Here is a 12,114-nt window from a genome sequence, read left to right on the forward strand (position 1 = left end):
CACACCCAATCACCCACGCAGAGTTAAAAGGACTCAAGCAGAAGGAAGGTGAAAGTCTCAGAGATTACTATCGACGATTCAGTGAACTACGGGCTCAAGTACATGACATCACCAAACGAGAAGTAATTGAAGCTTTCTCTCACGGAATCATGGCTAGGTGGCAATTTCAAGATTTCTACAAAGAAAATCCGAGAAATAATGAAGAATTCAGACGAACAGTAGAAAAGATGATTATTACAGAAGAGAAGACATGAGAAAGGTTCCCGGATAGAAGCAACCGAGACAACCCGAAAAAGCAGACATCAGGAAAGAAAACGTGGACTAGACAACACCATGGCAATGGCTGACAAATCAAGGAAGTTTTCCAAACCCAGAAGATATGACAACATCGAAAACATACGTTGCCCATTGCACCCTAATGGGAAGCACACCATCAGAAATTGCTACACCTTCAATGATTGATACACAAGAAAAGATAGTAAGGAGAACACTAAAGAAGACAATCAGAAAAAAGATGAGAACAACCATGAAGACAAGGGATTCCAAAAATCCAGAGGGACAGTGGCAGTAATCTTTGCCGGGGTTCCAGATTCCAGAAGCAAACATCAAGAAAAGCTAACGTTACGAACCATCATGGCAGCAGAACCCGCTACACCAAGATATCTCAATTGGTCGGAGTATCCAATCGAATTCTCAAGAGAAGACCATTGGACCAGCGTAGGAAACGCAGGCCATTACCCACTGGTTCTAGATCTGACCATTGTCGGTATGACTGTTACAAAAGTATTAATCGACGGAGGAGCCGGACTCAACATCATTTTTTCAAAAACTCTAAGAAAGATGGGACTAAAACTCGCCGGGATGATCACACCAACAAGCACACCTTTTTATGACATAGTACCTGGCAAGGCAGCAATGCCACTTGGACAAATCACTCTACCGGTTATTTTTGGGACTCCCTCGAACTACCGCACAGAGTTCATCAAGTTTGAAGTCGTGGACTTCGATTCATCATATCACGCAATCCTCGGGCGCCCAGCACTAGCAAAATTCATGGCAATACCGCATTATCTGTACCTGTTGCTTAAGATGCCAGGGCCTAATGGAGTTCTCTCTCTTCGAAGTGATTTGAAGCGCGCATTTGACTGTGATGTTCAGGCAATCCAAATTGCAGCAAAAGCACAAGCCGACAATGGTAGAAAAGAAATAGCCACTATTGCCGTAGAAGTAAGCCAAGAAGAGTTAGAGATACCGGCTAAAAAACCCAGCATCCTAGCACCACCAAAAGAAGCTGACGTCAAGCAAATCGATCTGGGCACCAGTGATCCCTAAAAAACGGCAACCATCAGCACCCACCTATCAGCAAAATAGGAACTTGCGCTCACCAACTTTCTTCGAGACAACAAGGATATATTTGCTTGGAAGCTGGTCGACATGCCAGGGGTCCCAAGAGAGTTGGCTGAGCATAGAATTGATATCAATGAAGGCTCCAAGCCTTTGAAGCAACGGCTACGACGATTCTCATCCGACAAGAAGGCAACAATTAAAAAAGAAATCATGAAGCTATTAGCAGCTGGGTTCATCAGAGAAATCCTTCATCTAGATTGGCTAGCAAACCTAGTTCTAGTATAGAAAAAGAATATAGACAAGTGGCGCATGTGCATCCACAACATAGATCTCAACAAACACTGCCCAAAAGATCCATTTGGCCTACCGTGCATTGATCAGATAGTTGACTCAACGGCAGGATCCGCCCTATTATCCTTTCTTGATTGCTATTCAGGATATCACCAGATTGCATTAAAAGAACAAGACCAGAACAAGACATCTTTCATCACTCCGTTCGGTGCCTACTGCTACAAAACCATGTCGTTTGGACTCAAGAATGCTAGAGCCACCTATCAAAGAGCTATTCAAACATGCCTTGGTGATCACATCGGCGAAAATGTAGAAGCATACGTGGATGACGTAGTGGTAAAGACAAAGAACCCAGATGCACTAATTGAAGATCTAAAGCAAACCTTCGAAAACCTGAAAAGATGGAGGTGGAAATTGAATCCAAACAAATGTGTATTCGGAGTTCCTTCGAGACAACTACTCGGATTCCTGGTCAGTCATCGCGGAATCAAAGCAAGTGCCAAGCAAATTCAAGCCATAACAGAGATGGGCCCTCCTCGAAGTGTCAAAGATGTGCAAAAGCTAACAGGCTGCATGGCGGCACTAAATCGTTTCATATCAAGACTAGGCGAAAAAGGGTTACCTTTCTTTAAATTGCTAAAGAAGACAGACAAGTTCGAGTGGACAGAAGAAGCCAACGAAGCTTTCAAGAAACTCAAGGCATATCTCACATCCTCACCAGTTCTCACACCTCCAAAGAAATACGAAGACATGATGCTGTACATTGTGGCAACTTCTACTGTGATCAGCACAGCAATCGTCATGGAAAGAGAAGAAGAAGGGCGTATATATAAAGTACAACGCCCCATATACTACATCAACGAAGTACTGTCAGAATCAAAAATCTAGTACCCATATGTGCAAAAACTATTCTACGCCCTCCTGATTACTTCACGCAAACTTCGCCACTATTTTGAAAGCCATAGGATTACTGTGGTGACAGATTTCCCACTCGAAGACATCCTACACAACAGAGATGCAACGGGGCGCATATCTAAGTGGGCAGTTGAACTTGGCGCTCTCAATATTGATTTCGCCCCACGAAAGGCAATTAAATCTCAAGCCCTGGCTGATTTTGTTACTGAATGGACAGAAATTCAACAACCTGTGTCAAGTACCATCCTTGATCATTGGAAGATGTACTTTGATGGATCACTCAAGCTAGGCGGAGCCGGTGCAGGCGTCCTCCTAATTTCTCTAGATGGAAAGCAACTCAAGTACGTCCTTCAGATATTATGGTAGGCTACAAACAATGAGGCAGAATACGAAGCCCTCATTCATGGGCTACGGGTGGCAATTACCCTCGGAATCAAATGTTTACTTGTTTACGGAGATTCAGCAGTAGTAATCAATCAAGTCAACAAAGATTGGGACTGCACCAAAGAAAACATGGGCGCTTACTGTGCTGAAATACGAAAGGTAGAAAAACATTTTCAAGGATTAGAAATTCTACACGTCCTGCGCGATTCTAATATTGTGGTAGACATCCTCGCCAAGCTTGGATCAGACAGGGCGAAGGTCCCACCCAGTGTATTCATAAAGGAGCTATCAGCTCCCTCTATCAAACAACCCGGTGAGATAACCCCTGAAATCTCAGCCAAAGACAACCAGATCTTGGTAATCACCACTTCATGGACCCAGGTTTTTATTGATTACATCAAAGAAAATAAGTTGCCAGCGGAAAAATAAGAAGCTACCCGAGTTGTTCGCAGAAGCAAGAACTACGTCCTAGTAGGAGACAAGCTCTACAGAAGAGCCGCAGCATCAGAAGTACTCCTAAAATGTGTCTCATTTGAAGAGGGCAAAGAGATCCTAGACGAAATACACTCAGGTTGATGTGGAAATCACGCCGCTTCAAGAACACTAGTCGGAAAAGCATTCCGCACCGGTTACTACTGGCCAACCACTTTGAAAGATGTAGAAGAACTCGTCAGAAGATGCAAAGGTTGTCAAATGTTCGCAAGACAGGCTCATGTGCCAGCTCACCACCTCATCTGCATCCCACCTACTTGGCCTTTCTCCTGCTAGGGGCTGGATCAAGTAGGACCCCTCAATAAAGCAAAAGGCGGCTTTGAGTACATCTTCGTAGCAATCGACAAGTTCACCAAGTGGATCGATACAAACCACTCGTAAAATACAGCGCAACCAAAGCAATCGAGTTCATCCAAGATATTATGCACCGCTTTGGCATGCCCAATCGAATCATCACATATTTGGGTTCTCCCTTCACAGCTACATAATTCAAAAGTTGGGCACAAGATTATGGCTTCAGCATAGATTACACATCAGTAGCACATCCAGAGGCCAACGGACAGGTCGAAAGGGCAAACGGACTCATACTAGCTGGATTAAAACCAAGATTGTATGAAGAACTAATAGACTATGGATCAAAATAGATTGAAGAATTACCCAAGGTTGTATGGGGGTTACGGACTCAAATAACTAGAGCTACGGAAGAACTCAGCACCGAAGGTATAGAAGAACCCGGTGCAGGAGCCTTGGAAGAACTCATACCCGATGACCGCTTACTACAAAAAGATCAAGACCAAAGTCGAAACAAAGAGGAGGGATTCAACAGTAGGAAAATAAGAAAACAACTCACCGCCGCATGATAAGGGGTGCATCATCGTCCTCTTCTTCCTCAGTCTCGACCAAGGCCACCATAGCGCCAGCTAAAAAAAGAACAAAAGTACTCGGTTCAAGATAAAAACAAGAAGACAAAGGGACAGAGTGTATTAATATGCTCACCTCAGAGCATGCTAGCTACAACTGGAGTACCTGGACGAGTACTTGGCTGGCGAGACTTCTTGGAAGCAGGTAAACCAGATGAAGAGCCATCCGCTCACCCCCTCTTCGAGACACTACGAGGACCTCGAGGGACTGGACGAGGAACATATTCTTCATATACATCAACAACTCTTGAAGAAACTCTAGGAAACACTGTGGTGATTGGGAACTTACTGGTTACAGAAGCCCCAGCAAGGTTCTCCCCAGTATTCACCACAGCAGGGAGGACATCAAGGGGGATCGGGTCAACAAAGTTGCGCCCCAATTCCTACAAAAAGAATAAAACAACAAGACAAGGAAAATTAAGCAAAAATGGATACAGCAAAAGAAATACAGAAAGTACCTGCACAAAGAGAAAACGACTTAGAGCTGGAGGCGGGTTGTTGGCAGAGTACTCAGAGACAGTAAGTGGGACAACGCTTGCTCCTTTCAGCATCTTCTGGAGACACTCGAGTACCTCCTTGTTGGTCAACTCAAGGGCAGGGACCATGCGTGAAGGATCCTCAGCCCCAGAGTACTCGAAGCCAAGGTTCTCTCGCTCCTTCAGAGGCTGAACACGGCAATGAAGAAAGCTCGAGACAATATCGAAGCCGGTCAAGCCCTACTGTTTTAGAATACTTATCCTATCAAGAAATGGCTGGATCACCTGAACCTCAGCTGACGTCACATGATTCTTATCCCATTGGTCATTAACCAAGGGACCAGATCCAGAGTGAACAACAAGAGAAGGAATCAGATTGGCGGCGTAAAACCAGTCAGCACACCAATCCCTCACAGAGTCAACCAGGTCATAGTCAAAGAACTTGCTCTTAAGACCCTGGCGAAAGTGAATCCCGCAGCCACCAAGAACACTGGTGTCTTCGCGACGGGGTTGGGGTTTCAGACGAAAGAAGTAGCGAAAGAGAGAAAGAGAAGGGGGAATTCCAAGGAAAGTTTCACAAAGATGAACAAAGACAAAAAGGTGAAGGACTACATTGGGAGCAAGATGATTCAGGCTAATCCTGAAATAGCTGAGAAATTGATGAAGAAAGGCAGAGGCAGGAAGGCAAAGCCCAGCACGGATGAAGGAGACGAAAAGAACGATCTCACCAGGACCTAGAGCAGGGACCCGATGCTCGCCTAGAACTCTCCATTCAGCAATATCCTTGCTCTGGATCAAACCATCGCTGACAAGTTCTCGAAGCTGATCTTCAGTTGTCATCGGAGCCGGCCAAGCCTTCTGGGCAGCCCTCATGGCCACGAACTCTTGGTTCTCAATCATGGAAAGTGATGATTCCTCATCCACGAAGGTTGCCTGGAACTTGCTCGTGGCCTTCTTCCTACCCATGTACTAACGGAGGCAAGAAAGAACTAGGGGAAGAGAAGGCTTGGACGGCGGCGCTAAGATGGCGGCGGCAATGGCGACGATGGATTTATGAAAGCTAGGGTTTCAAGGCAAGAGAAGGGCAGTAAAGAAAAAGAAGATGAAAGGTCTTTAAATAGATTTTACAGCGATAAAAACGGCCCACCAGGCCCGTTAAAGCACGGTGTGAGAACGCAACGGTCCATTTACTGACACAGCTAAAATGACGGAAGGCACAAATCCACACAACGGTACAATTCAACGGGCAGATTTCAGACTTATCCATCCAGCACCACGACGGAGTTATCAGATTACTACAAGAACAACCCGTCAACCATGAAGAAATGAAGGGCTACCTCATAAGGAACATAAGAACCTAGTTCTTACATAAAGAACTCGGGAATCTCATGAACAACCAGGACTACAGTAGAAAAATGAATGACAACTCAGAAGACAAGATTCTTTCCATTACATGCGACTTCAAAAATAGAAGATTACAAATCTTACAAGACCCAACGAACTCGGTACTACAACAATCAAGGTAGCAAAGAGGAACCCAGACACAGCTAGGCTCTAGAACGACTACGTGCTCCAAATTGATACTCGATAGAACAAACCGCACTCAGCTACACTATTTTCTTCAAAGGACGGACGCAGTGCATCCAAGGCAGAAATCAGCAGCACGGCGGGACACACATAGACCCGGAGAAGTCGGTAGGCATCTATCTACCCAAGCCCAACGTGATGCAGGATCAGGTGTTGATCTGCACCGGACAGTCGTAGGGCGGGCAAGGAAGATCAACCTAGAACTGCTGGATGAAGGAACGCATCCCACATCACAAGACTTCCTCCAACTACCACCACGTACTTCCAAGTACAATGCTGTTGCAGGATTAGTCTACCTCTAATCCCTATCACAAGACTTCCTCCAGCTACGACAAGACACACAGGAACTACAAAACACGCCCGGGGGCTGCTCTACTTCACAAACTACCATATTCATGACTATGAAGGTTTCAACAAAATGTTCAATGGATGAAAACAAACACTCCGGGAGGGTATTTATAGATCGAAGGAGCGGCGCACATGGACTAGGAGTACCAACGAAACAAGCCTAACAAAGGACACAGTGAAAAGACATGACTCAATAATGGAAGACTCAGGCGAGAGGGAACAATACTCGAAGACGAGCATATTCGGAAGGATATGCCAACACTGTACAACCCGTGAACAGGCAACATTTACACTCAACCACCACCATACAACTATACCTGACAAATAACAAACTACCAGAGAATATGTCAAGACAATGCATACAAGTTCTTTTTGAATCAAAGAACCCGGATAAATGCTCAGAGGCTGCAACAGGGGAAGATTTCAGTTCCTGGAACAAATCAGACTCAAGACCCTCTAACTCTTTGTTCCAAACAGCAAGAGGCTCGGGGGCTACACTCAGTGACTGCACTTTTTTCTTCGAAAAAGCGCACGTCACCAAGAAGACTTCTTCAAGACAAAACTACTTCAAGGACTCATGACAAAAAGAAGCCGGACCGAGCTATATCTGAGTTCTTTTTGATAAAGAACCCGAGTACATGCTCGAGAACATTTCAACGAAGGATCAGAGCGATTTCAAGATAAGACCCTCCTGCTCCTTGTACCAAATAGCAAGAGGCTCGGGGGCTACACCCAAAGAGGAGTACTTTTTTCTTCAAAAGGTACACACCACGTGAAGATCTCAAAGAGCGCTACACAGTTTTGCTCAAGAAAGCACTCGGACGACGCTTGTTCCTGCTCGGCAAGACCTGAAAGAACAAGACGAGGCTTCCAAAGCTCAACCATGAAGTGCTCGGGGGCTTGTCAGTGCGGGACCCACAGGATACCCTGCAAGGAAGAGAGAAGATCTAATCTAACTAGGTTTCTTCCTATGTAATCTTAGTAGTAGTATTATTCTGTAATCCTACTAGGAACTCTCATTGTAAACCGACTAGGATTCTGACCTCCTGACTATATAAAGGAGGGTAGGGTTCCTAGAGAAGGGGAGAAGGGTACACAACACAATACAACATTTTACAATCAATCCAACGCAAAGGCTAACGCCGACTGGACGTAGGACTATTACTCGATCAAAGATCAAGGGTCCGAACCAGGATAAATTGACTGTCTCTTGCGTTAACCGTCGAGTTCCGCATACGCTGAAGCCTGAACAATCTGCCCCGGGGACCCCCGTGGCAGGCTATCGGTGGTCAAACATCGACAAGGACTTCTACTTTGTAACCGACTAGGACTCTTGTCTCTTGGACTATATAAAGGAGGGCAGGGCTCCCTAGATCAGTACAACCTCAACATACGACCCCAACAAAATAAGAGAACAAATAGATGAGATCATATAGAGAAAGATAGAGAGAATACTACAGATAGCGCAGCGCGTAATATATTATCTACCCCAGACTGGACGTAGGGCACCATGATTTTGTGGCATGTCGAACCAGTATAAATTGTTGTCTCCCTGCGTTCACCATCGAGTTCCTGCATACACCGATACCCCTCCAAACAAATCATCGTCCCGGGTACCCTCATGACATGCAGTCAATGGTAAAACATCGTTAAAGATGTGTTCTTCATCGTATATATATACAACATTGACAACACATGTCTAGATAGGGGGGGGAGAGGGTGAATCTAGGCGGAATCGACATAGGTTCATCATCAAAGTCGACTAGGGTCTTGTATATTCATTATTGAGCAGTGCAAACAAAATAGTGTTTTTTCGTTGGTTTTGCTTGAAGTCAGCGTGAATGGCAGATCAGGGTTTCATGAGTATTTTATAAGCTGATGTGGCATTGTATTAATAGAGAGATGAGATATGATAAAAGTTTCATATGATGAAAAGAGTTTAATGGAATAAAACTTTTCCACACTATTTCCAATACATGGGAGTTTTGAAAACAGTGAGATGAAATCTTCAATTGGACTGGCCTTAACAATCTCATTAATGGCCAAATGTTTTGAATTATTATGACTGTATAGGATGTTTTTCTTATGTATTTAGTGAAAATTAGTGTGGAAGCTATGTTAACAAAGTCTTGTTAACAATATTAAGATATATATTGTCATGTTTTTTATTGCACCATGTGATCTTCGATATATATTTAGTTTAAATGTTAGTGTAAATTATATCCAGTCTTTGGTTGCATTCATTTTTGTAGCAAGACGGGCTTAACCTTTTTTATCTTATTAGTTGTTCAGGTTTATCTGCGTTTCTAGTGCTTATTAGATCTTATATTCATTGTATTTGTAATAAAATCGGTTCTATATAGGTCATAGATTACACTCTTGCATACTTAGGGGGTGGGGACTGCTCCGATCCATGTTTTTTAGCTCCCATCTATGTTTTTTTTTTCAAACGGTTTTAGCTCCACACATACAGATCGAAAAAAAAGGATGAAGTTCTGAGAGCACTTAGATAGGTGCTCCATTAAAACCTGAAGTTTGTGAAGCTGCTCCACGGTGGAGTTTGTGGAGAGAGAAACCTAGAAAGAGTACATTAATGCAAGTTTAAGGTTTGGACCTCCTGCCCAATCCACGTTGGCAGCCACATCAGTGCTCGGGCGACGTCAGATAAGGGTTTGGACCGGGTTGGTACAATAATATAAGTTTAGGGTGTCAGAAATGGAAATCCTAGGTATTAGGAGTTATAGGAGAACTCTAGACAAATTTAGGAGCTGCATGTGAATGAAATAGTCCTTAAAAAATAATAGGTCCTACACTGTTAAAAAAGGGAAAAAATGGGGTATGGACCATTCTACACGGATCTTGTGCGTATTGTGCTGCTACTGCATGAGTTTACTGTAATTCTCTCTCCTCCCATATTTAGTTGAGATCCACATGTCATGCGTATGGTCCCTACAGTGCTCATGCGGATAATCCTCACCTAATTTGTTTGCTTAAAAAAAAGGACATCACTCATCAAGACTACGGCATGAATACGTGATAGCACTACTAGTGGGACCCAATAACTCCGATGCAGTTTGTTCTTATCTTCATGCTTGACACTCACATCATGACCGGATGGCATATGAGTAGTATTTTGAGTAGTATTTTTATATAGAGTTGGCACTGAGGCAAGTACTTGCCTTGCTCCTCAAATTTCTGGCGTCGGTGCCACCTATTGCAGTGTGTGGACACCTATTGCAGCGTGTGGAGTGATTCCCAAATTTTTTTGTTCTTTTCATTTTAAGCTTCACTTAATAAAAAAAAATTAAGGGCCTGTCGGTACAGCTCACAGCTGTTGTGAGCTGTTTTTTTGCCAAACACCCATCGCTAAAATAGCTTCATGGGTGAAACTGTTTTTCTTTCTCTCTCATAAGGAAATGAAGTGGGATGAAGCTGAAAAAAATAGCTTATTCTAGCTCTCTCCCTCATTTTTCTTTGCCATCCATAATGAAGTAGTTGGTGAAGCTGTTTTGCCAAACAATTTTTCTAAAACAACTCAGCTTCACCTAAAAAGTTGTTCATGAAGCTGTTTCTAAAAAAATAGCTTTACTAGCAAAAGTTTTAAATCTCCAGCTAAGCCTCTTAGCTGTTGACCTCCAATGCAGCTAAGCCCAGCTATAGCCGGAGATAGCTTCAGCTAAGCCGTTTAGCTGTTTTTCTTAAACAAAAGGAAAAACAGAGAAGAAGCAATATATCGAATGACAAATCTCATATAGCTGTAGCAAAGCAATGGGCTGCATGGATAGGCAAAGCAATGGGCTAACGAGATGAGTCAGAGATATGAGAAGATGCCAGGGTTACGTTATTTTCCTGGGCTGGATGGAAGGGTAAAGCAATGGGCCGGCAGTGGCACACGTTTTAGTGGGCCGCTTGGTCAATTTCCTGGCCTGACATAGTTTAGCGGTAGCTAAGTTTGTCCCAATTAGCCGCAATCTCCAGCTATATCGGGCTATTAGCGTTTTACTTTTCTTAGCGCTAAAAGTGACGTATCTTAGCTGTGACTTTGTCCAGCAGCTATTGCCGGCTATTTTAAACTTTATTTACTAGTAAAGCTGAGCTGTGTCAATCGAGACCTAAGCTTCATTTTAGGCTAACACTAACACCGTGGAGGGCCTAAGAACGGTATATGAAGTATCTCTTTTAAATAGTACATGGCCGAGGCAACTCCTTTCAACACGCCCGGGCTTGGAAGCCAAAGGTCATCTTCTGCAGATCATAGACAACCCTGAAAGATCTCAGAGCTTTGTTCCCTAGAATCTGAACATCCGGCACGCCAGCAGCGTCATTCGACTGGAACGCCAAACATATGCGATCAGTTGACTGCTGATGGAACACATTCTCCGGCGGCAGTTCCAGCGTAGCCCTTAGGAGCTGCATCTGCACCGTCGGCAAGCTCCTCCAGTTCACCGGCTCGCCGCCGGCAGGCCTGAAGCAGACCTTCCGACCGTACTCACGGTAATACGCCTTATCTTGCATCGCCGACGCTATCGCCTCGGCGAGAGCATAAAAAACTGAGGACGAGACAAAGGTGTCATCGGTCCCAGAGTCGACCACCAGGATCTGGCGCCCGTCGACCTCCAGAGGCTTCCCGTCGACGGCGATGCCCAGCAGCAGAACCGAGTAGACGTGCTGCCTACGCCCGTACCCCCTGATCAATGTCGTGACGAGCTCCAGCTTCTGCGGGTACGGCCCGACGATGAGAAACCCCTCGGCGCGGTGGTCGCCGGGAAAGCAGTAGGCGAAGGCGTTGTAGGTCGTCAGCCGTGCCATCTGGTTGAAGAAGGAGTAACGCTTGTCGCCGAGGCCGATGACGCCCGCCTCGAGGCCGTAGAACATGCTTTATTGTTACTCACAGCACCTAACCTAGCTTTATTGTTACTCACAGCATCGTCATGCATTTGTACATGTCGGGACTGGGGATTTTATTACCGGCTTATATTTAAGGGTAAAGTCCAATTTATACCCTCCAATTTTCACCAAAGTCCGGATTTCAACATCGAACTTCAAAACCGGACAACTTTGGCCCTCCAACTCTCGAAAAAGTTCAACTTTCAACCGGCTCGGTGGTTTTGCGGGTGAACAGTAACTTTTGATATTTTTGGGAGCGCCAAAATTTATATTATTTTTTCGAGCATCTTAACGTCCTCAAATGAAAAAATCAAAACTACAAAGTTGTAGATCTCATCGAGGTCTACAATTTACATATAAAAATTATCTTCATCCGACATCGTATTGAAGGGTTTTCTATTTTTTGAAATTTGAGTCTCATCACGTGACAAAATATGTTGCTGAAATTTTATATTATTTTTTCGAGC

At 44.3% G+C, this 12,114-nt stretch overlaps 1 protein-coding gene across 1 annotated transcript; it reads right to left on the bottom strand.

Annotated features, from left to right (window-relative positions):
- Positions 1-10,969: 10,969 nt before the first annotated feature.
- Positions 10,970-11,635, bottom strand: LOC136507188 (aspartic proteinase CDR1-like). The gene has a single exon (XM_066501987.1). It carries the CDS (start codon positions 11,633-11,635, stop codon positions 10,970-10,972), a length of 666 nt encoding a protein of 221 aa, XP_066358084.1.
- Between the last annotated feature and the right edge of the window lie 479 nt (positions 11,636-12,114).

Source organism: Miscanthus floridulus, chromosome 15 (genome assembly GCF_019320115.1).
Source record: "Miscanthus floridulus cultivar M001 chromosome 15, ASM1932011v1, whole genome shotgun sequence".
Classification (NCBI taxonomy): domain Eukaryota; kingdom Viridiplantae; phylum Streptophyta; class Magnoliopsida; order Poales; family Poaceae; genus Miscanthus; species Miscanthus floridulus.